Here is a 26,865-nt window from a genome sequence, read left to right as displayed (position 1 = left end):
AATAACAGCCTACCCAATCTTACCCCCAAGGAGATGTAGGTGCCTGAGACTAATGCCAGACTAAGTTACAGTACCACAGTCCAGAACATTTAAGTGTAGACAAGCAACTACTTTCTTTGGTGGCACTACAAATGGTCAACTTGTGTCTAGTCACCTCTTGGGGACTGAACCTATGGAAGGATGTCACTCCAACTGGTGCATTCTAACCACTAAACCACCAGGCATCTTGGATTAAAAAGAAATGTGAAAATAATTTTATTGTTGCCACACAGGATATGATGATGTATTAAAATGCAGCACCAGGCAAACACTGAAGGAAATATAATATGAAGAAGGATAAACATGGACTGTATAAGAAATTCTAATTTTTTAACTATTTTATTAATTTTGTTTGGAGTTGATTTGGTATTATCACTTTGGTTCTGATAAAGAGATAATCAGCACAATTTAAGAAAAATCAAATGTTATGAGGATCATTTGGATGTTGTCAAATTACAGGTGCCTTTTGTGAGAGCTTCTACTCTCAAAGGCTCAGCCACTTTTCAATTTTCAGATCCATTGTAAAATATTTTGTATTTGTTTTGGCTAAATAAAGAACTCAATCAATCAGAGAGATAGAAAAATGGATACACAGACAGACAAGAGACAATTATTGAAGACAAACTCTAACAGGCCATGGTAAGAGTACATTATCCATTCCAGTAGTAAATACATGATTCCCCTTCCATATGTCACAAGTCCACGACATTCTGCAACCTGGACCACACACCACTGCACCTCTTTTAAAATACCAGCTGGGTGAAGCACAACCCTCATCCCTATACAAATCCTTGGTTACTCACAGACACAAGACAGCCCCTTCTTGCCAAGTCCCATCAGCATATTGAGGCAAAGGTTACAGTAGGCAGGCTTACTGAAGTGCTTGAGGCGCCACACATGGTTCCCATCCTCCTTCATGTTCTGAAACAGCATGTTAATGTTACAACACACTACATGGTAAGATCATCATTAAACAATATACAGGGTGTCCACAAAAACACTCCCTGATTTCAAACAGGTATAACATGTAACTTTATTGTAATAATCTTTCACAATTAGTAGCTTCAGATGCAGGATTTCATTCAGTTTCATGTGGTATAGGGTAGCATTAAAGATACTCAATGTGCACCCCTCTGGTTGCTCGGCAAACATCGATGCGATAGTCCAGTTCAGTCCAGATTGGTCGTGCTGGACGAGATGATCAGGTGTTCACTGGACCTAACTGTTTGTGACTTTTTTCTTTGGGGGTACATGAAGAGCACAGTTTATGTACCACCACTACCTGCAACCCTGGAGGACCTGAAAATTTCGATCACTGAAGCAGTTCGCACGATAACTCCAGATATGCTGCAGAGCGTCTGGACCGAACTGGACTATCGTATCGATGTTTGCCGAGCAACCAGAAGGGCGCACATTGAGAATCTTTAATGCTACCCTATACCACATGAAACTGAATGAAATCCTGCATCTGAAGCTACTAATTGTGAAAGATTATTACAATAAAGTTACATGTTATACCTGTTTGAAATCAGGGAGTGTTTTTGTGGACACCCTGTACTTTATGACACCACCTATGGGAAATTACAGTTGCTATATACAACATAAGAAATGCTCCCTCCATCATGTACTCTGCAAATCAAAATACAATCTTTAGGATGATGTATGAGTAAGATCCTCTGCATGAAGAATTTTTTTTTCTTTTTTTCATATTTGTCTGAAAATACTAAGTCACGTTACTGTTTTCCTATATATATATATATATATATATACAGTATATATATATATTAAGAATACAAGCAGTCCTCACTTAAAAATAAAGATCATGTTCCTATATTTTTTCTATTTTTTCCTTACAACTGGTGGTGAACACTGGGAGAAACTGGGCAAATCAACTTTTGGCTAGCAATGGAATTTCCGGAAATCTGCAGTGGATTTAGCGGAAAAGGATGTCAGTACCAGTAATGCATGAAAATGACCTGCTGTGTGCAAAGAATCCACTGCATTTTACAAGTAAATTCTATACAATGGATAAGCAACTACACATGGTGGCACTGTGCATCCTGGGTGGAGCCAAGCAGTTGTGGCATCCACCCAGCACCCAAGTCTCCTCATATTTCCCAGCACCTTATCGTGGAGAAGGACCGTGGTCTGCCCTGGCAAGGTGCTCCTACCACAAGGGGGCACCGGTTCCCTGTATGGCATAGGTAATGTCCTGTACAACAGCCCAAACAAATATCTGCACATTCCATGAGACATAGTACGTGACCACAGACAATAAATATTGGGATATGAGAGCTGTTAGAGTTAGAGTATACAGTATTCCAGTAAATGATTACCACTCTCTTTAAACAGTATATGTATAGACTCATACTGATAAGCATCTGACATGGCATCCATAATTAGTGTTAATACCTGTACTGTGAAATGTGATATCACTACAGGTTGGTTCTGATATGGTTCATAACCAGCACTGGGGTGTTTTGTGAACTAGGTTCATGAATAACAAACTCTACCTTATGATTCGATTATTTTGACATTCAGCGTCATGGCAATTCATATATGCGCTAAATCCAGGACCCAAATGAGCAGCATTACTATCTATGAGCAACCCAGATGTCAGGTGTGGTAACAATTATCTCCCTATACTGTGAGACAGTAATCACATATATTATTAGCAGTGATAACCTAAACTTTGTACCAACACACCCCCTGTGACAGAGACTAATAGGTGGGTGGGACCATGCATACCAACCTTCTTAAGACATCACTCATAACATGTAGAATTTTAAAAACACTGCCCCCCTCCTGCACAGATACCTGCTTGAGCTACTGTGCCTGCAGGAAAGCCCCACAGCAGTTGCTTACCTGTGGGTGATGGGTCTGCTCAGCCAGACATACCAGGGTTAAGCATCAACAACAACTAAACAATGGAATTAGCTGCCCTACAACCAAGAGTGCAATGAAATATCCATACATATCTAAGAAAGCATGTTTGTCCTAACCTAATGAATATCTATAAACCTCATTCAGTTCACCTGATGGAAAAGCATATGGGTAATCATACTGGAGAGTGGACTTGTCAAGAAACCAATTTCACTTGTACATCCCTCATAGCAAATTTCTTGCAACCACAACTTAGTATTAAAAGTTATGGGAATGGTCCAGTGCCATCAGGTAAAGACAAACTGACTGAACAAACATCTATTACATGGACAACACATAAATGCTGAAAGTAACTCACAGTATCCAGTCCAAGCAGCACCAGGAGAGGAATGGTTGTCATGCCCCCACGCTTCCACTCCTCCAGTGACACCGTTCCATCATTGTCATAGTCTATTTCAGCCATCATGTCTGTCAGGATCTAGAGGAAATGAGCAAGAGAATAAACTTTAATATTCAGGAAGGATTGTCTCTTTGCAGAAATAAAAGCTTCATAAACTATTAATGTATGAAGGTATGGATCAGTCAGGTTCTAAAATTTAACTATTCCGCTGCATCTCTTTCACACTTGAGGGATCTCTGTTACTTTCCTCCCTGATATCTTATATACTGTAACAGAGAATCATCTATGGGTAGTGAAACATACCAATCCTCTCTCAGCTTAGGTATATATCAGCCAGCATAGGAAAGTACAGAGATGAGGTAAAATATTAGGCAAAGAAAAGAGTGACATAAATGATGATCTAGAAATGAAATTCATGTAACCTACCCAGAAAACAGGAAATTATTTTGTAATAAGGTGCAAAAATGTGAGAATGAAGGTGGAAAAGAAGTTTGAAAATAAGAGGATGGCCATGGAAGAACATATACTAAGGTAGAGAAATAAAGTAAGGTGCAGATGTAAAGAAGCTTGTGAAAGTTGATGAATGGCAATGGAAAAAACAGGGACAGTGGTAAATATGATTGGTCCTGGTGGTGTCCAGAGAAAGAGTGTGATGCCTGAGAATCTGACACTGGTTGAATTGAAGAATGTTGTAAAGAGGCTGAATAATGGGAAGGTAACTGGTGTTGATGAGCTGTATCCAGAGATGATTAAATATCATAAAACGTAAACAAACGTTTGTTGGAAGACTTGGATGGATGAAGTTGAACGAGCAAAATTGAGGTAGGCTATGATTATGCCTTTTTACAAAAATAAAGGTGAATGTAAACATTATTTTGGATAAGTCTGCCGATTTCTTGAAAAAAAAAGAAAAAAGTGTCTATTAATAACAAGCTGGTAACAGGAGTGGTAAGAGATATGTGAATTAAAGCTTTGCAGCAAGACAGATACTGGAGAGGAGAAGGCATGTGAGAAGGACTGAATGGCATTTGTGGCATCTAAGGATGTGAAAACAGTTCATGACAAGCTGAATAGGGAAGGATTATGGAAGGCTTTACAGTATGGTAAAAATAGAAAACTAATGAATGCCATGTAGGTGCCACATAAAAGGTTCAGTGCCTGTATTGGAGTGTATGATATTCCCATTACTACTGATATATGGATGGATTATGAGAGAGGTTATAACTACAGGCAAAGTGGAGAAAAGAGAAGGAGGAGGAGGAGGAGGAGGAGAAGGAGGTCAGGCAGTGGGTGAGAGAGAGAGAGAGAGAGAGAGAGAGAGAGTTAGGGTAGGGATGGTGATTAACAGTGAAGGGTGGAATACATTAAATATGACGTATACTGATGATGCTGTGTTGCTTGCTGATAGTAAACAGCATCCTTGCAGACTAGTTTAATGTTCTGTCAGTGTCTGTAAGCAATGTGGTTTGAGAGTTAATATAAATAACACTATAAGGCGATGGTTACTGAAAGGGGAGATAACTCTGCATGATGTGCCAGTCAGTGCAATGCGACTTTAGATGAAGAGGAAGTTTAAATACCTTAGTGCTATAATCAAAAAGAGAAGTACATGTGTGTGAAGGAAGTGAAGAGATGAGTGGCACTGAGAAGAAAAGTGGCTGGTGCATAAAACAACGGTGTGAGTATGGAGGCTGCAAGAAGGTTCCATGATAACATAATAGTGCCCATATTAACATAGAGGTGTACGACTGTGGTGGGGCATGAGTGAAGGAGGTCAAGAGTAAGAGCAGTGGGAATGCAAGTATTGTGGAATGTGTGTGGAGTGCACAGAGTGGACACAATAAGAATATATGTAATATGTAGAAGATGTGGAGAAAGTAAGTCTGCTGATGAAAAAGTACAGAGAGTATGCTTTGATGGTATGATCATATGGAGAGGATGGATATAGAAAAGGTAGTGAAAGCGGGCATATGCGTCACTTTGATTGTGGGAAGAGGCATGGCAGGCCAAGAGGATAGATGGATATGTTTAATGAGTTTGTAAGAAAGTGAGGTGTGGAGGTTTATAAAGCTTAGGAACTGACAGCTGACTGAGCTGGCTGAAAGAATTATGTACAACGGAGCACACAATAAGAATTTGACACTCCTTTAAAACCTGATATTTTACAGAATGTCCAAACTGATATGTGTGATGGGAATCTATGATGGAAAAAAATAATGTATGTGTACTGATGGTTGGTATGTGAGGTGAAGCCATTATTCCGAGGGATTAAATGGTGTGAGAAAGATTTACAGGTAATTTCATTCTACATTAACTTTATCTCACCTGATCTTACAATCATGTTTACACTATTCTTATACAATACTGTACATCAAGTCTGCTTACAAACGGCCTTCATGCCACCCAGTTCTCTGTAACTCACATCATCCTCATTCATACACCTCTGCAACCCATCCCTTTATTATATTCTCAGTCTCCCTCTCATCCCCCACCTCACTCACATACACTTCCCCACTCATTCTCAATTTTTCCATTCTTTCTACATGGGTGGTTCATCTCATCTGAGTGAAGGGGTTCAAAATTCTTGGTTCCTTAAACACACACGTTCATCAGCTATACTTTACAACACATTCTGGGCCTGCAACTGACCGGGCGCAGCTCTGTCACATCCCAATCTAGGTAGTCGGCCACCTGGATCATCTGCGTCACAATGCAGTCCATCTCCTGCACACAATATAATCATCATTAGTGCAATCCATAGCTTTCTATGATTCACTTACAAATATATTACTATACTTGGCAAAACTCAGTTATGGCATCATCTTAAATGCCAAACTGTCACTGGGAAAAACCTGGAGTGGTTACATGGTCAAAAGTGTAAAACACTTAATATCTCACTTAACACTTCAAATGTGTCCCTATAATCTACCATGTTGTGTGAAAATGGCTTTGAGAAGAATTATGCTCTTACAAGAATGACTCTGAAAGTCATAAGACAGGTTAAATTCTATTGTAGCCTTTATTAGCAGCAGGGGTAATTCAGTTAATAAGGTTCATGTAGGAAAGCCAAAATAAAGTTTTGCTACACTATTTAACACAGACTGAACCTCCTTCAACAGATTATGTGGTAGACCAATCTATACTGTATTACATTAAAAAAATTAACATGAGATAAGGCCAATGTGTGAACCAGTTTTAAGAGGTATCATCAATTAAAAAACAGTGCAATGCAGTATAGGTTTCTGACGAGAAGATTACGGCTTCCATCAGCCTGGTTAATGTGTTCCATATTAATAGTGTTTAAGTCTATTTCCAAGTTTCAGAGCTCACTTCGTGGCAAGTTCCATTTTACTTCCAGTAAGATGAAAAAGCCCCAAGCTAAGGTTAGGCAAGCATAGTTCACAACATTTAAGAGTCAGTCACCAGCCTAAACCCTATGCAGAGCCAAATGACTGAAAATCTCCAGCCACCACTTAGTGATTCAAACTGACACAAATAGCAGCTAACCTTCATCCCCAAGCTAGTACTTTAGATCACTAAAACAACAGGTAGCCTATCTTTATAAAATAAGTAACTGAAGAAATCAAATAGCAGGATCCCATGAACACACAGTAAAGAATTATAGACATACACATAAAGTATATCAGCACAGAAGATTTGGCCTCAACTCTCTGCAACTCCATTTAGAAGCAGACTTATTTTATAATCATGAGGGAGATTTGCAGTTACATTACTATTAGAGTTCCAACAACTCTCTCATAGGCTGCTGGCTGAGTCAAGATGAATAAAACAATCTCTCTGCATATTTTTGACATTAGAGATGCACCTTTTTCTTAATAAGTTGATAAATTATTCACCAATATATCATTGTCATCTAAACTTTCCCACCTAAAAATGGAGTATTCTATATGGAGGAAATATGCACTCAAGCATACGATAATATTTTTCCAGTCTGAATATCCACAATACAGTACTGCACTTGCCTATACAATATAAACAACATCAAATACACTTGCCTATACAATATAAACAACATCAAATATATAAGTCTTACATTTGTGTCCAGTACTCCATTGCCATCAGTGTCGTACAGCCGGAACATGACTGTGGGAAGAACAATCGCCTGGTAAAAATCACAGTTATTACCATCACCCGACCTTTTCTCCCTACCTCAGGATGGGATGAGGAAGGATCCAGAAACTAGGAAAGAGAGAGTACAAAAGTGGGAGAACCATCAATAGCAATGCCCTGTCAGCTCCTTTGTCAACCTCCATCACTTGCTTTCTCACACACTCATTTACCATATCCATCTACCTTCATGGTCTACCACACTCCCCACCTTCAAGCATGCTCCCATTTACCCTCTTCCCCAATTCACTGATATCAATTTCTCTAACTGACCATCCCATCTCAGCACACTCTCTTATACCCTATTACCAACAAACTTCCCTACTCCATATCTTGCACATGCTACGCTATTTCATATCCTATCCAAAGTCTCACACCCATACGAGTTTGTTAATGAGGGCACCAGCACTCCATACAACTCTCTTGTAGCCTCCACACTGAGATCTCTGTGTAGTATCAAGGCCTTCATAACACCAACTATCTATCTTCCCTGTCTCATTCTATTTTCCACTTCTTTGCACACTTACCTCTGTTCTACTCCAGCATAAAGGTACAGTATATTTAGTCTGACCAATTCAAGTTCATCTCCATTTGCCAACACACGACACTGAGAGTCCCCTTCTATCTCCACAATCATCACTTACTCATATCTACATTTAGACTCCCAACATGATACTCTTAGACATTTACAAAACTCTGAATCTGGCTGCATTGCTCCTGTTCACTCTTAGCAAGCAACACAATATTCTCTGCATACATCAGTTCTGAGATACTACTCCCAGGGCCATAATTTCTGGGGGGGGGCTAGGGGGGCTATGGTCCCTCCAATGTTTTCTGTACATTAATTTGTCAAAACTTCAACTAAGATAGAGGGCTTCTAAGGCTGAACATGAAAATAAGAAGGAAGAAAATCCTGGAGTAGTTTTTTATTTTTTCATTCAAACAATTCTATGCATGTCTGATTGAATATTTCTAAATTTCATATAAAAAACTAATCATAATAATACTGTACTTAGATTTTGATTATTTTATCATTTCCAAAAGAATAAAGACAGGGTGGTATATTTCAACCTGAATCCCACTGCAGGTGTGTTGGAACAATCTTGATAAGGGTGCAACACTGACAACAAAACTGTATAATGGCCAAATTATTAAACTTAGTCAAAGTTTGAGTTGAAAGTTCAAACTGGCAGAAAGTGAAGCCCTTTATTTAAACATCCACCTCCATCACTGAACATACATGCCTCATTAAACATCAAATTTTTGGTAGAATCAAACTGAAAGTCATCGGATAGTCTACAAACTTAAGCACTTAAACTTAATTTTAAGTTTGTAGTACTGAGATATATACATTTGGTCTAGCCCCCAAAAAATTCTGTTGAAAATTATCGGCCTGACTCCCTTCACCAATTGTTACTACAGTGTTCCCATTCCTCTCTCTATAACTTGAATTTAGACCACTCATAACCCCATTCATACATATACCTGTATACTCAATCCTCGTAAATCGCGTGTTCATAAATCACGGATTCGTAAATCACGGCCAGGTGGCCGTCAGACTGCCGGCACCCTTTAATCACTGTTAAGTCACAAAAATCGCGGATCTAGGCACCCAAGTGGGCCTTTTCCGAGGAGAACCGTAAACCGTGGCATTCAAACTGAAAATCGTGACCCAACAACCAATCACCGCACGACCCTGCTGGCATATGTGCATACTAATGCCGCAATGTTGTTGTTGTTCTTGTCCCGCCAGTCCGCACACTACAGACCGTCGCCGTGGAGTACGAGAGTTACCTGCCTTTTTTGTGCAACTTCCCCCTGCCTCCTACCTGTCATGGCCCCTCCCGACCCCCCAATGATGCGCTTTAAGCAGTATGGCATCAAGAAACTGCCGCCGTTGTCGTACAGTCAACATTTGGAGCTCATTTGTCGTGTTGAGAGGGGAGAGAAGTTTTCAAAGCTGGTGAAAGAGTTTGGGAAGAACAAGTGCTGAGAGGTTCTAAGTTCTTCCCAACACCACCCCACTCCATTCACTTAAGCAATTTCGTCATAGGATTAAGGTGAGATCCCTTAATACACGCACTGAATATTCCTAAATTTGTATGATTGTGTTTGATGGTGCCTAGATAGGTGTAGGTAGGGTGCTGTGGGGGCGAGTTGGCAAAAATCCAGACCCAAATTAATTTTTCACATAAGAGTTATTATTCATAAATCACGGAATTCATAAATCACGGCAGTGGTCCAGACCCAAATTGCCGTGATTTACAAGGATTCACTGTATACTGAAAAGTTAGGGGGCAACAAACATCCTAACCTCACTCCAACACTGATATTAAACTACTGACTCTGACATCCACACACTCTTTCTAAAGTCTTCTGACCATAATATAAAACCTCCTTACAGCATTCAACAGTTTTCTACTTAAACCATGCATACGCAACATTCATAATTTCTTCCAATTCACCTTCTCCTACACTTTCCCTGCTACATAAATGCCAGACACACCTTACATTCTTTCTCACACACTTTCCCCAATATCTGCCTCACTGTAACGAGCTAATGTACATAACTATCACACCACAAATTAATTTTCTTTGCTTGATAAATTCATTACTGACTGTCCCTTTCTACTGTACTGTACTGACTTAGACTGGTAGCTCATCTGAAACACAGAACTGTACAATGAGGACAAATGTACTGAAAAGTGAAAAAAAGATTTATGCTGCTTAGATCAGATTAAAATGTCACATAATATACAATGTACCAAACAAGAGCTACAACAAATCCACTCATGACACACAGAAAATACGTTAACATAAAACAGCAACCAAGGGTCTGCCTGCAATAATTTTTTTTTTTTTTTTTTTTTTTAATCTGAGAACAGCTCATGCTTTAAATATGGTAAGTCATTCTCAGAACAATCAAATTTAATTTTACGTCATTGTATACTAATTGAAGGTTGCTGGTTCCTTGAAAGCAGTGATAAGAAACAGGGAAGTGAGCATGGAAGTGAAAAAGTTACTACATGACAGTATTGTGATACCAACTCTAACGTATGGACGTGAAGCTTGGACGTTGTTGGAAGGACACAAGTCAAGAGTGAGAGCAGTGGAAATGAGTTACTTAAGAGGAGCCTGTGGAGTCACATGGAGAGACAGGCTGACGAATGAGGATATAAAGGAGCGTTGTGGTGTTGAGGTGGATGTGATAGGAAGCGTTATGAGGAACACACTGAGGTGGTTTGGCCATGTGGAGAGGATGGAGGGTGAAAGACTGATGAAGAGAGTGTATGTGAGTAAGGTGGAGGGGGAAAGAGGGAGGGGGAGGCCGAGGATGAGATGGAGGGATGGGGTGGAGAGGTATATGAGAGAGGGGGGTGTGAGCTGGGAGTAGGGGAGTGAAATGGCGGGGGACAGGGCGACTTGGAGGCGATTTGTTTGTGGCCACCCCAAACGGGATTGAGGCGTCTGGCAATAGATAGATAGTATACTAATTTTATTCTTGCTAATTCTTGATCATTTAATTTAGCCTAGGAATGACATCTCATTCTGCAAGTGTTGTTACTGATGCTGAGTAACCCTGGTCAGTCTGGCTGAGTAGACCCATCAACCACAGACAAGCAACTGCCCCTGCAGGGCTGTCCTGTTCAGTGAACCAATGTTCCTTTGAGGTAGACAGTGTCTCACCACAAAGAGGCACAGGGAAACAGTGTCACGATTTAGTTCCCAGATGGACACCACATTTGTGTCTCTCTACCCAGTTACCAGAGGCACCATAGTAGGCTCCACATTACTCTGTTATTTAGTTATATGGTTACCATCCAGCACTGTAAATAGTTTCCCTCGTTACTGGATACCATTAGGATTGTCACTCAGCACAAAGCCACCTGAAGTGGAGTGAGTTAGTGAATGAACTCCAAATGTTAGATAGCAAAGATCATATGGCACTTTGTTATGATCTGAAGATATACTAAGGAGTAGGGACGACACTGTAGAGGGTAATTAGGAAGTAAAGGGGGGATTTTAGGTTAGGTGAAGGATATGGACTGTTTGTAGCAATGACATAATACGATCTACAGAAAAGTACTGGGACTTCCCATGAACATCTCTGAGATGGGGACAAGGAAGAAGCTGTACTAAAAAAGGACAAGCAGTGGCATGAGCAGCAGAATAATTTGCACAGTCTAAGAGGATATATGAAACAGGCAAGGGAGCATCACAGGTAAAACAAAGAAGGATAAGGTTCATTGGACATTATATAAGAGTGAGTGAGCTGGGCAGGGCCAATACATAAAGGAAAGTGTGCAATTTTCCATCATCTCATTCTATGGTATGGATGCCTGAAGTGGAAAGAAGAGTTAAAAGTCACAGGATGGATGGGAGAAATAGGAAGAGAAGGGTAAATGCTGAAAAAAGAATGACAAAGGTGAAGGAAGAAGTAGGATGCACTAATCAAGTAAGTGGATAATGGTCACCAATATCTACCACCAATGAAAGTATAATTAACCCTTTCAGTATCTCCCTCTCTCTCTCTCTCTCTCTCTCGCTACAGCACGATAACTTTATTATAAAAACAGAGTATTCCTTAACCTTAACTGTCATATGTAATGGTAAATCATACAGTAAACCCACACAAGGCATAGGCTACTTGAGTGGAGGTACAAAAGTTTGCCCAATAATTCATCCCTTCTGCATGTCACTTTCCCCTGACCTTAGATGATTCTCACTGAAATAATGTGTCAGGAGGGAAAGTGACAGACAAACCCTAAGCGTGACGTAGATGCAAAGGAACAGTACGCAAACTTTTGTCTCTGAATGTACAATGCAAAGTATATTTAGGCAAGTTAGCAGAATACACTATAGTGCTGGTCAATAACAGTCACTGGGTAGAATACAAGATGCTTGTTGATTTTACGTAACTTAGGGAAACACCTCGTAGTGATAAGGTTAAAAAATCTGAGGCAAGAGAAAGAATGAGATGCACAAGCCAGGTCTGAGAGAAACCCTCCATCTGAACTGAGTCATCTCATGTTGGCTGTATATGAGTAACACCCATAGCATCAACAAGGGAAGGTAATATTAATGTTAACCCTTTGACTGCTAGGATTCCCTCAGCTGTCTATAATCATCTAGTGCTTGTGTGGATAAAATTTATGCTCTCATACACCAAAACAATTACTTAAGCTACGGTAGTTTCCTGAAGGAACTCAAGACACAGTAGCATGAGCAAGAAAAAGAGAAGGTTTGAATATTCAGGTGAGAAAATTATGGTAATTCTTTGAGGTGTGGTACAAACAAGTGACCCTTCATACTGACACTCAAGTTTGTCCTCAGGCCGGCCTCCCTCCAACAGGGTGAGGTAGCAGATGATGTCTTTGAGGGGAACCCGCACTGTGTGAACCTCGATGCTGCTAGATTTTCTCACCAGGTGCTTCATATCTGTAAAGCACACATCAAATGAGGGTTAAGAAAGAAAGATCGACAATGCAAAAGCATCATACAGAACCAATATTACAATAATCATGATGCAAAACATTAGGGTGGAGCTGTATAAAATACTTAAGTGTTGCAAGTCCATGACTTACTTAAGAATTTAAAAAACACTAGCTTTTCTGATCTGTATTCATGTGAAGTGCACACTTGCTACTACATAAGAGCCTCACATCAATCAAAGATTATCCTTCAGAGTTTGTCCATTTCATGATGTATGCCTGTGAAAACCAATGCATAAAACAGCACAACGACAGTATGGTCTATCCCATTCAGACACAATGGTGTTCCTGCAGTTATAAAGAAAAAAAAAAAGTTTGCCACAAAATTATAAAATTACATATCATAAATCTGACTAGAGTAAAATATATTTTAAAACACATGTGCATAATTTCTTTTACTCCCTATTTAAAAATTAATAAAGGGCACTTATGACAGCACAACAGCACCAATTTCAATAAACACTAACTGCCTCGCTTTCTCTAAACACCCCCCTACCATACCAACACACACACACCCCACTCTCCTGCCTCACCTTCCAGCTTGCCGTTGGTGACAAGGAGTGAGTTGTTGGACTTTTTGGATGATGAGCGAGACATCTGTGAGTGTGAGGGTGAGGAGTCGGTGCTCTTCTCCACCTTGGCCTCCGTGTAGCTGTTGGTCTGCGTCACCGTTACCAGAGGATGAACACATGCACCTATACTACCTGCAAAGAGACACTGCTAATCAATTTTAAAGATTTCATACATACACCGCATAGGCGATATGGCATATACTGTAAATCCTCAACATACTTAAGTTCTCTTGTATCTATCTATCTATATATTGCCAGACGCCTTAATCCCGTAAGGTGTGGCCACAAACAAATCGCCTCCATGTCGCCCTGTCCCCTGCCATTTCACTGCCCCACTCCCAGCTCACACACCCCTCTCTTCATATACCTCTCCACTCTTGGTATCTATGCGGCTGATTTACCATTCCACCCTCAATACAGTATTGGTGTATGGAAAAATTGTAATGTCTTGTAAAATGCCCCTGACTTTTTTTTTCTTTCTTTTTTTTTTTTTTTTACGTGTCCAACTCTGGGCAAAGGCTCAGGGCCTATTTCTCGGGGGCAGTCACCTATCCCAAGGCCCAGTAGTCCTCCTACACCTCCACATGTCACATGGAGGACTATCTCTATATGGTACTTAGTGAAGATAATCATACTAGACTTGCATGCTCACTAAGACTGCAGGGAAATCTGTCTATCTATCTATCTACTGCCAGACGCCTCAATCCTGTAGGGGGTGGCCACAAACAAATCACCTCCATGTCACCCTGTTCAATGCCACTTCACAGCCCTCCTCCCAGCTCATACCCCCTCTCTCATATACCTCTCCACCCCATCCCTCCATCTCATCCTCGGCCTCCTCACTCCCTTTCCGCCCCCTCCTCCACCTCACTCGCGTACACTCTCCTCGTTAGTCTCTCGCTCTCCAAAGAGTTTATTCATCCACTTACAATAGGAATAATTTTATAATGTCTGCTGGTGAGCTGAAAGAGAAGAAATACTTAAAGATCTAGTGGAAGGTGTGGCAAGTTAAGTTCAACCCCACAACTGAACTACAAGGATGAACACTACAGCTGTGGTGCCTGAGTGGATAGTGTATAACATATAGTGTGTATGGTGTGTATGAGTTATTTGAGAGGAGCCTGTGGAGTCACATGGAGAGACAGACTGACAAATAAGGAAGTGAAGGAGCGTTGTGGTGTGGATGTGGATGTGATAGGAAGTGTTAGGAGAAACACACTGAGGTGGTTTGGCCATGTGGAGAGGATGGAGAGTGAGAGACTGATGAGGAGAGTGTATGTGAGTGAGGTGCATGTGGAGTCACATGGAGAGACAGACTGACAAATGAGGAAGTGAAGGAGCGTTGTGGTGTGGATGTGGATGTGATAGGATGTGTTAGGAGAAACACACTGAGGTGGTTTGGCCATGTGGAGAGGATGGAGAGTGAGAGACTGACGAGGAGAGTGTATGTGAGTGAGGTGCATGTGGAGTCACATGGAGAGACAGACTGACAAATGAGGAAGTGAAGGAGCGTTGTGGTGTGCATGTGGATGTGATAGGAAGCGTTAGGAGAAACACACCGAGGTGGTTTGGCCATGTGGAGAGGATGGAGAGTGAGAGACTGACGAGGAGAGTGTATGTGAGTGAGGTGCATGTGGAGTCACATGGAGAGACAGACTGACAAATGAGGAAGTGAAAGAGCGTTGTGGTGTGGATGTGGATGTGATAGGAAGCGTTAGGAGAAACACACTGAGGTGGTTTGGCCATGTGGAGAGAATGAAGAGTGAGAGACTGACGAGGAGAGTGTATGTGAGTGAGGTGCATGTGGAGTCACATGGAGAGACAGACTGACAAATGAGGAAGTGAAGGAGCGTTGTGGTGTGCATGTGGATGTGATAGGAAGCGTTAGGAGAAACACACCGAGGTGGTTTGGCCATGTGGAGAGGATGGAGAGTGAGAGACTGACGAGGAGAGTGTATGTGAGTGAGGTGCATGTGGAGTCACATGGAGAGACAGACTGACAAATGAGGAAGTGAAAGAGCGTTGTGGTGTGGATGTGGATGTGATAGGAAGCGTTAGGAGAAACACACTGAGGTGGTTTGGCCATGTGGAGAGAATGAAGAGTGAGAGACTGACGAGGAGAGTGTATGTGAGTGAGGTGCATGTGGAGTTACAAGGAGAGACAGACTGACAAATAAGGAAGTGAAGGAGCGTTGTGGTGTGGATGTGGATGTGATAGGAAGCGTTAGGAGAAACACACTGAGTTGGTTTGGCCATGTGGAGAGGATGGAGAGTGAGAGACTGACGAGGAGAGTGTATATGAGTGATGTGCATGTGGAGTTACATGGAGAGACAGACTGACAAATGAGGAAGTGAAGGAGCGTTGTGGTGTGGATGTGGATGTGATAGGAAGCGTTAGGAGAAACACACTGAGGTGGTTTGGCCATGTGGAGAGGATGGAGAGTGAGAGACTGACGAGGAGACTGTATGTGAGTGGGGTGATGTCAACAGGGAGGGAGAGGCCAAGGATGAGATGGAAGGATGGAGTGGAGAGGTATATGAGAGAGGGGTGTGTGAGCTGAGAGCTGGGTAGTGAAACGGCAGGGGACAAGACGACATAGAGGGGATTTGCTTGTGGCCACCCCTTACAGGATTAAAGGCGTCTGGCAATGGATAGATAGTGTAGAATTAATCATATATAATGTGTATGGTGTATGATAACTTGTGGAGTATGCTGTATTGTGTAGGAAGTACAGTGAATATAGTTAGTGTATAATGTATGGTGTATTGAGTTTGGTGTTCAGTGTTTGGTGTATGGGAGACTACAATACTGTATATATAGTGTACTGTGTTTAATGTATGGTGTATTTTGTACTGTGTATGGTGGATAAGTCTGGTGTATATGGGGTATGGTATATAAGGATATGGTGTGTATAGTGTATTGTGCATATGGTGAATGGTATGTATGGTGGGTGCATATGGTGTCTGGTGCATGTAGTGTGTACTACATATGGTGTATTGTGTGTATAGTGCAGGATGTATACGGTGAATGGCATACAGAGTGTATGATACAAAAGATGTATGGTGTATATGGCGGATGATGCATAGGGTGTGTATTTGAGACACTGTTTATATCTATAGGGTCGCTAGTGTGTATGGTGTATGATGTATATGGTGTGCATGGTATGTTGCATATTATCTGGTGTATGATGTATTATGTATGGGGTGCATGTATTATGAATGGGGTGCATGTATGTATGATGCATATGGTGTACTGTGCAATGTATGGTGTATATAGCGTAGGGTATGTGTTGTACTGCGCAAATGGTGCACGGTGTTCAGGGAGTGGATGGTATAGGCTAGTGCTTGATATGATCTTTATTGTGTGCAACATGTGTATGGTGTAAGAGTATGATGTACAGTACAATGCATACACTGTATGGTGAGCATGGAGTATGGTGTGTATTGTACTGTAAGTTTGGTATGTATGGTGTATTGTGCATATGGTGTAAACAGTGTATAGCGTGTATATAATACACACTATGTATGTAGTATGTCTGGCACGGATATGCTTATAATGCACATACATGGCATGTACACTGCGTGCATATAAAGCATGTTATGTATGTGGCTTCTATAGTGTTGATAAGTGTGTACAGTGTGTATTGCGTGCAGAGCGTGTGCTGCGTGTATTGTATGGTCGCTTTGTATGCATAATGTTTATTCTTATCTTTACGAGCAACTAAACGTTGTTTTCAAAATGACCTCTTGCATTTGTCTCTCCACCCAGATAACAGGGACACCACAGCAGGCCTCACTTCACCCCCTGATCTGTTTATACGTAAACTGTTTCCCTGGTTTTATCCATCAGACTTGTCACTAAGAGCAGAGCCACCTCTAGTGGAAAGAAGGGTAATAAAAAGTCAAAGACAGGAAGGAAAGGGAGACACTGTGCTTAAAAGACTGGAGGTCAGAGGCAAAACGAAATACACACAGAGAAAGATGATTGCAGAGTTGACCTCTTGCATACATGAAGGACTGGGAGTATCGGTTAACTCTTGCATTAGTGAGATGAACAGAAAATGGGTGAGGGTTTGCTGCCAGACGGGTGCTAAACGCCCAGCGTAATGAAGGAGGGATGTATGCAGATAGTTCAGGAAAGCATTGGTTATTGAAGCTGCGACAGGAAAGAGATAAAGATGCAACAGTCCGGCGATGAGACAAAAATTGAAGGGAGCCCATAAAAGGAGAGTTAATGAGATGAAAAGCCCTTCACTCCACCCATTTGAATGGATAACCCTTATATTTGATTTTTTTTTCCCCAGTCAGTATTTTTCTTTTCCCTTATGGTAAATATAGGAATGTGTTTATATTTTCAGTGGATAAAATCATTTTCATAATCTGGAATCATTGCATGAATGAGTTAAAATAATAAATGAAGAATATTTTCTGGAAATTAATACCCTACACACTGCCAATATTCCCAACAACATGCACGAAGGTCTTGAAAAAGAAAAGAAAAAACACTCAAAGATGCTGATCAACCCAGTTTGCCTGGTTGAGCAGACCCAGCAACCACAGGCAAGCAACCGCCCCTGCTGGGCTGTCCTGTGCAGTGAACCGATGTTCCCTTGTGGTTGACAGCGTCTCGCCACACCGAGCCGTGAAGAAAAGTGTGGAGGTTTGCTTCCTGGGTGGATGCTGCATGTGTCTCCCCCCTCTCCCAGATAACAGGGGCACCACAGTGGGCTCCACTTCCCTCCGTGATCTGCTTATATGGTTGCCACCCAGCGTTGTAAATAGTTTCCTGGGTTTCATCCATCAAACTTGCCACTAATTGTAGAATCACCCCCAGAGGAAAAAAGGGTAATAAAAGGTCCACGACAGGAAGGAAAGGCAGACGCAATAAGGCAACTGCCCTCACGCCTACACGTAAACGCTGGGAAACTCTGCAGAGCTGTGTGTCACATTGTACTATGTGTGTGTGTGTGTGTGTGTGTGTGTGTGTGTATTTCCTCTTTTCACCAGTCACCCAGTATTTACGAAGGTACAGAATCAAATGCAGTACTCCTGTCCTACTACACACACACACACACACACACACACACACATTCCGAGTCTGTGCTTCATCACACTGACAGCTGTTGACAGTAAAGGACTTAAAACTGAGGAAAGAAGGATGAGAGGCGTGACAGGAAGCACGTCAGTAATGGCAGGATATGTTTGAATGATGACACCAGAGGGAAATATTTGGCGAAGAGATGGGAGGGAGGGAGTGAGACAGGAGGGAGGGAGGGAGGGAGGGAGGGGGGGAGAAAGGGATGGGAGCGAAGGAGTGAGACGGAAGGGAGGGAGGTAGGGAAGGGAGAGAGGGGGAGAAGGAGTGAGACGGGAGGGAGAGAGGGAGTGAGACGGGAGGGAGGGAGGGAGAAAGTGAGGGAGAGAGGGAGTGAGACGGGAGGGAGGGAGGGAGAGAGGGAGGGAGACGGGAGGAAGGGAGAGAGGGATTAAGACGGGAGAGAGGGAGGGAGGGAGAGAGGGGGAGAGGGAGTGAGAAGGGAGGGAAGGAGACGGGAGGGAGGGAGAGAGGGAGTGAGACGGGAGGGAGGGAGAGAGGGAGTGAGGCGGTAGGAAGGGACGGACGGGAGAGGGGGAGTGACCGGGAGGGAAAGACGGAGTGAGACAGAAGGGGAAGAGGGAGTGAGACTGGAGGGAAGGAGGGAGGGAGGGAGGGAATATTTTGGGTGGCACAGAGGCTTGGTAACACTTCAGCACTTCATCCTTTGGCAAAATCCACATACATAAACTCGAAGACCAATATATATGTAAATGTTCACTACGTACAACTGTTTTAGCCCGACCTGGACCTCAGTCAGACCGACATTGCTCTACGGTTACTATCCTTATTCCAGCTAAATCAAAAGGCACTGGAAATCAACTCACAGGTAAACGCATACTCCCTAACCAAGTGACGCGGAGGCAGAGTACGATAATGCGAGGAGTGAGAGGCGTAGAGTGTACCTGTCGACATAGATCAACAAGATACCTTTCCTGTGGTTAATTATACTTACATACAGGTGCTATGTTTACTATGTGGCCAATTACCAGCCCTGAACCACCTAGTACTATCAGGTATTTAGTGCAGACGGTGTGTATTGGTGCTGAAAGGGTGACATGTGAAGGAATGTGACGCGTAGGAGGGTTGCGAAACGTTAGGGAACAGTGTATTTACCGTATCCCCTGATTGCGACATTTAATAATAATAATAAAAATAATAACAACAACAATAATAATAATAATAATAATAATAATAATAATAATAACAACAACAGCAATAAATAAATTCTGCAGTTGTTGAAGCAATATTCAAAGAACTCCACATTCCTGATGAAAATACTTTTGTAATTATTGTACACCAAATATTAAGGGATTTTTGGTATGACTCAAAAGTTTTTACGGATTTTGACCTGTGACCTTGAAATCAAGGTCACTCAATCATGTTCACTCATGACCCACTACACTTCCACCGAGTTTGGTCAAAATCGGCCAAATGCTTTCCGTTTTAACACTTTCAGGCATGAGGAGGCCATTCTGACTTTCCTCGTCAGTATCAACGCCCGGTGCACCAGTACATGTGGACGACTACATACCGGAAAACTTGTGACGCAATCGATTCGGTAGTTTTAGCTGCGCAGGTGAGCATTCACTGAAGAAATAACAGAGGGTTCTGGTGAGCCGCTAGCGCTAGGATTTTTTTTTTTTTCTTCTTATGCCAAAAGAAGCCTGCAACCAAGATACATCACTCCTGAAAATTTCAAGACTCTACCTCGAACGGTCTTGGAATGCCAGCCTTCTAGATCTCCCCACTCCCCCCCAAAAAAAAGGTCAACTACAACATCACTACCAGCCCCACAGAATGCATGGTTTTTAATGGTAATACAACCACACACACCTGTCCTGGTTCGACTGGACGATGCTTCCGAGTCAGATCGGTTGTGTCCCAGGGAGGAAAACTTCTCGGTGAGTCCATGTAGCCTCTCCGCCAGGCCCACCCCGCCCCCGCCCCCGCCCTCAGACACGCTGCAGGTGGCCAGGTTACTGATGGAGCCGCCCGAGGTGTTGTGGGAGGTGATGGGAGCACAGGCGGTGGCCGAGGACATCACAGCCATCTCCTGAACAACAGCCATAACGGTCACTTCAAAAACAACAACCATACGTCACTTCAGAAATAACGGTCATAACAGTCACTTCACAAACAACAGCCATAACAGTCACTTCACAAACAACAGCCATAACAGTCACTTCACAAACAACAGCCATAACAGTCACCTCACAAACAACAGCCATAACAGTCACTTCACAAACAACAGCCATAACAGTCACCTCACAAACACTGCCTCGAATTTGAAGTGGATTTGCTTGATTTGTAGCACGTCTTCCTTAGCGATTTTTGTTTTATTTGTAACACTTCTTCCTTAGCGATTTAATTTCTACCCCTAACTATTGTCTTATATATTACTGATATCCGCTACAGTTGTGCAAAAAATATCTTAAAAACATACAAAAGAATTTTAAGATGCAAAATAAACCACTAAAGAAAAGATATTGCGATGCCTCCTAATATGGTAACGTGTCTCAAAGTACCAGCACATTCATTACACATTAAAAAAACATCATAAATAATACGTACTCGGCTACATAAGGTTTAACACTATTTTCCATACACTTAAAACACGAGAGAGATCTGTGGAAAACTGACATGGAGGCAATGATCATGTACTTGGCGTTTATCTAATCATTTACACACACACACACACACACACACACACACACACACACACACACACACACACATACACACACACACAAAATACCTGACAACGTTATCTGCTTGAAATTTTCCGTTTCAACCTCACTTCATTTTCGGCCTGATGTCTCTCTCTCTCTCTCTCTCTCTCTCTCTCTCTCAGGCCAAATAAATTCATCAGTATCAGTTGCTACGGACTCACCACCCTACTTTTCAAAGGACATGGAGAGAACAAGAGTCACCAGTACTTCTGACGCTGCCGTGACGTACCTTGACGGACTATGACGCTGCCTTGACGTACTCCCTTGACGTACCTTGACGCTGCCTGTACGTGCCTTGACGGACTGTGACGCTGATTTGACGTACCTTGATGGACTTTTGACGCTGCCTTGACGTACCTTATGGACTTTTGACGCTGCCTGTACGTACCTTGACGGACTTTTGACGCTGCCTGTACGTACCTTATGGACTTTTGACGCTGCCTGTACGTACCTTGACGGACTTTTGACGCTGCCTGTACGTACCTTGATGGACTTTTGACGCTGCCTGTACGTACCTTGATGGACTTTGGCTCGACGGGCTGGGGGCGGGGCCGCTTGACGAAGGAGAGGAACAGGTGTCGACACAGCTCTTCCGGTGTCTCCACCTCCAGGTACAGATTCATAAACTGCCGGAACCCCTCGTAGTCGATGTCCTGAAGTACACACATGTACACGGATTATACATACATACATAGAGGATTATACATACATACATACATACATACAAAAAGATTGTATACTCATACAAATACATTCATACATACACACACGTAGATTATACTCACATACATACACATAGATTATACACTCACACACATACACATAAATTATACACTCACACATACATACACGTAGATTATACACACAAACTATACACTCACAAACATACACAGATTATACTCACACATACATACACAGATTATACTCACACATACGTACACACATATTAAACACACATACATACACACAAATTATACACTTACATACAAATACACACACATACTTCAGGTGTGTTGTGGTGCTGATGTGGATGTGTTGTGACGTGCTGGTGGTGTTGTGGTGCTGATGTGGATGTGTTGTGACGTGCTGGTGGTGTTGTGGTGTTGATGTGGATATATTTCGGACAAAAATTGAGGTGGTTTGGTCATGTGGAGATGATAGAGAGTGAGAGACTGACGAAGAGAGTGTATGTGAGTGAGGTGGAGGCGGGAAGAGGAAGGGGGAGGCCAAGGATAAGATGGAGGGTTGGAGTGGACAGGTATATGAGCTTGGAGCAGGGCAAAGAAATGGAGGGGGACGGGCGACATGGAGGCGATTTGTTTGTGGCCACCTCTTACGGGATTAAGGCGTCTGGCAATAGATAGATAGATAGGTTACCACCCAACATAGTAAATGGTTTCCTGGTGTACAGGAAACCATTTGGCTTGTCACTTAGTGTAGAGTCACCCACAGGCAGAAGGAAGAGGAAAGAAGGAAGGAAAGAAAGACAGAAGAGGATGGAAGGAAAGATACATACATACATACATACATACATAAATACACATACGTACATAAAAGCCACAATGTACTAATGGTGTACAAATCAAGTGTACACAAGACTGCTATGTACTCACGCCATCTAGACTGTACTTGGCGAGAGGTCCAGCCCCTGAGAATTCCTTCAGTACATCTTCTAGCTTCTTGGGGGAGTCTGAAGGAGAGAAAGAATTAGATGGATGGATAGATAGATAGAACGATGGATGGATAGATAGAATTAAACTGATAGATAGGTAGATAAAATTACATAGGTAGAAAGATAGGTAGATAGAATTACATAGATAGATAGATAGGTAGATAGAATTACATAGATAGATAGATAGGTAGATAGAATTACATAGATAGATAGGTAGATAGAATTACATAGATAGATAGGTAGATAGAATTACATAGATAGATAGATAGGTAGATAGAATTACATAAAGACAGGTAGACAGAATTACATAGATAAATTGGTAGACAGAATTAGATAGACAGATATAAATAGATGAAAGAGAAGACTGCTTAAATTACACCTATCAACTACACGAGGGCTAGAGACGGACTCAAAGAAGAACGCTGCTTAAACTGCATCTTTTGGAGGGGCTGACCCCCCTAAAATACTGGCTGAAAATTTTATTATAGTGGAAGTGGTGGCGACCATCATCCACTCACTTGATGTAGTGCTGCCTACTTCTTCCTTAGCCTTTATCATTCTTTTTCTGTGCCTGTCCTCCTCTCTTCCTATTTCTCCCGTCTTTCCTGTCACTACTTATTGCTTTTCTTTCCGTTACAGGTGGCTTTACATCGAGTGACAAGCCAAATGGTTTCCTGTAAGCCAAGAAACCATTTACAACGCTGGGTGGTAACCATATAACCAAACCATACGTGCTCCCCACGTGTCAACAAGTGGATTGGTGGAGGGTAAGTGCCCCTCCCCGTAAAACAACAAACTCAGAGTCAAATGGCCACCCCTAACGGGATTATGGCATCTGGCAATAAACAGATAGATAGGAAGACATTACAAAGGAACCAGACGAACTGATCTGAGAAGAATCACTCAAATCCATTGACTCACTCTTCCCTATTTCTAATCTTTTTATTTTTGAGAGGGGGCTGACCCCTCCCCAAGAATCATTAAAGGGGGGTTCACGCTCCCCAAATAACGCATTGAGGATGATGAGTCCATATTGCAACAAGTACTAAGATATCAAAGTCACAAGTTCCCTGCGTTCACTGTTTCTGAGAATTTTAAACTTGGTAAGGGGCTGACTCCCCCCTCCCTTCCCCCCAAAAAATGGATGGAAAGTTGTATATAGATGAATACCTTCCCAGTAACCAGACCAACTCACCTGGGAAGTATCATTCAGATCCATCAAATAACCAAGGGGAGCACACACACACACACACACACACACACACACACACACACACAGGATGACTCTCGTGCAAAGTATAGGGCGAGTTGCCGAAAATGGTATTGCTCTGCGGGACTGACAAACCAGAGAAAACAGTATATAAACAGTTTGATAAAGAAAATGTCTATCTATCCATAGCCCGACGCCCTAATCCCGCAGAGGGTGGCCGCAGACAAAACGCCTCCAAGTCGCTCTGTCACCCACCATTTGACTGCCCTCCCCCCAAGTCACTTCCCCCTCCCTCTGCACCGCGGCCCAATGCCAGGCTGCCTTGCCGCTGCTCTGATGCTGCGTGACGTCACAGCTCCAGAGGAATCCATCCAGTGTGCCACACGTACGATAATTATCGTATATGTACGATAATATTGCCTTTGGTACGATGTACGATACCATTTTCTATTATCGTACAGTTTGTACGATAATTTTGGGTTGAAAGCTAGCATGGCAGTAAATTTTGTGGCACGCATAGCTAATCATGCACAGTTGTTGCACAGTTTGAGAGATGAATGATCTTAAGGGTTAATGTAATGGTGATCACTGAAAATACTTCTTTTATTGTCTTAGTGAGTTATCATCTGCAAGATGAAGCACACTTCTAAGAGTTATCTGTTTAAGTTTTATGGACTGCATTCTGCTGCTAATCAGACTGATTTTCTAGAGTGACACAAAGGCTATTTCTTGTAACATTATTTTTGTAATAAAGGATATGATTATATTATTATAATATTATTATGCGATTTTCATGGTGTGCCCTAATTAGTCTGATACAAAATAGTGATAAATATACATCAATGTTGTCAGTACCTTACAAAATTAAGGTGTTATTGAAGATTTATTGTAATGGGTAAGTTTTCAGTAAATACACCAAGGTATCGGCGACAGTTTTAAAATAGATTGTTAAACACTGTAAAAGTGAACTTAATAGTGTACGATATTTCCACCGAAAAAACGATAATTTTGAAGAGCCGGTACGATAATTCCCATCCAAAAGTGTGGCAACACTGGATTCATCACGCCCAGACTTTCATTTGAGCGGGAGGAGTCGAGGGGTGGTGACGTACGCCCCGCAGCGCTCAATTTCATTTCAATTTAGAGTCCTACAAACGGTTCTACGCCAGACTACATTTTTAACACTATAATATTACCGACCATCCAAAAAATGTCTAAAGATATGAATGTAAAATAATAACGGAGGGTCTATCTTTCTATTGCCAGACTCCTTAATCCTGTAAGGGGTGGCCACAAACAAATCGCCTCCATGTCGCCCTGCCCCCGCCATTTCATTGTCCTACTCCTAGCTCACACCCCCTTCTCACATAATGATACCTCTCCACTCCATCCCTCCATCTCATCCTTGGCCTCCCCCTCCCTCTCTCCCCCTCCACCTCACTCACATATACTCTCCTCATCAGTCTCTCACTCTCCATCCTCTCTACATGGCCAGACCAGCTCAGTGTGTTTCTCCTAACGCTTCCTATCACATCCACATCCACACCACAACGCTCCTTCACTTCACAAGGTAACACAACAATTTCGAATTCTATAAACGGTTCTACGACGGTTTGGTTATTTTCACAATGTAATACTTTTTTAAAATATGTTTAAAATTATTAATGAATATAAGGAGATGAGCTCAATTTTAGGTGTCATAAATACCTCTACGCCACACTGTATACACTTTCCAAACTAATATAAAAAAAAAATAATAGTAAGGCCAATGAAATGAATGCATGTAGACAGGGAAAGTACTTCATATTTTGACCTTGAGTTTTTATAAATAATTTTAGAGTTCGCTGGATATTTAAAAATGCTAAAAATACCAACAGTAGTAGTAATAGTAACAACAGTAGCGGTAACAGTATAGTGGTAGCAGTAGTAGTAGTAGAATAGTAGTAACAGTAGTAGTAGTAACAGTAGTAGTAGTAGCAGCAGAGTAGTAGTAGTATTAGCAGCAGTAGTAGCAACAATAGTAGTAGTAGTAACAGTAGTAGTTGTTGTAGTAGTAGTAGTAAAGTAGCTGCAGTCGTAGTAGTAGTAAGAAAAGTATATACTGTTACCACCACATGACTACTTAAATTAGTCGAAATCTGCTCCTGCTAAAGGATTCTGTGTCTACATGTTTATCACCCCACATCACCTCCACTGCAGGGCCGGTGGAGCAGACGTAAAGTTCCTGTGTGGTAAATGTACAATGCCGATGATGACGTCACTGATGATGTCACGAACGCTGCCCCCTCTTCCTTAGCTGGTTCTGTTATATTACCATCGTTAACCTTCTAAGCTTTCAAATGATATAATGTTACCCTATACTTCGTCTAGTATTTTGAGTGCATAAAAGAGAAACAGACCAGTTTCAAAGTTCCCGCCCGTTTCTTTATCCACACAATCGGACGGTGCCGCGAAATTTAAAAACGGAGTATGAGTTTATACCCGTTAAATTACCGTCTTTGTTCTCCCTCTCTGTTTGGGGAGGAGCTTCACTTCCCCACGCTCACAACCTTTATATTTCACCTAAGTTGACGTCTCTACAAAGGGTCGACATAGGGAGAGATTGGCAAAGCGTTCACGTCACCAGCATATCACCAGCCGTG

The 26,865-nt window shown here is 42.0% G+C and overlaps 1 protein-coding gene across 1 annotated transcript in view; it reads right to left on the bottom strand.

Annotated features, from left to right (window-relative positions):
• The window catches only part of Dgk (diacyl glycerol kinase 1), a 63,505-nt gene that overhangs the window by 25,204 nt on the left and 11,436 nt on the right, over positions 1–26,865 (bottom strand). The window contains exons 2-10 of the mRNA XM_080277434.1: positions 22,955–23,031; positions 21,857–21,994; positions 20,446–20,665; positions 13,476–13,646; positions 12,767–12,889; positions 7,377–7,426; positions 5,972–6,046; positions 3,281–3,400; positions 843–960 (exon numbers count right to left, since the gene is read on the bottom strand). Coding sequence (XP_080133560.1) covers positions 843–960; positions 3,281–3,400; positions 5,972–6,046; positions 7,377–7,426; positions 12,767–12,889; positions 13,476–13,646; positions 20,446–20,665; positions 21,857–21,994; positions 22,955–23,031 — 1,092 coding nt within the window. The remainder of the gene's footprint in view (positions 1–842; positions 961–3,280; positions 3,401–5,971; positions 6,047–7,376; positions 7,427–12,766; positions 12,890–13,475; positions 13,647–20,445; positions 20,666–21,856; positions 21,995–22,954; positions 23,032–26,865) is intronic.

This window comes from Coenobita brevimanus, chromosome 69, assembly GCF_032717465.1.
Source record: "Coenobita brevimanus isolate Jiangsu-jjx chromosome 69, ASM3271746v2, whole genome shotgun sequence".
Taxonomy (NCBI): Eukaryota; Metazoa; Arthropoda; class Malacostraca; order Decapoda; family Coenobitidae; genus Coenobita; species Coenobita brevimanus.
This window is presented reverse-complemented; position numbering and strand designations above follow the sequence as displayed.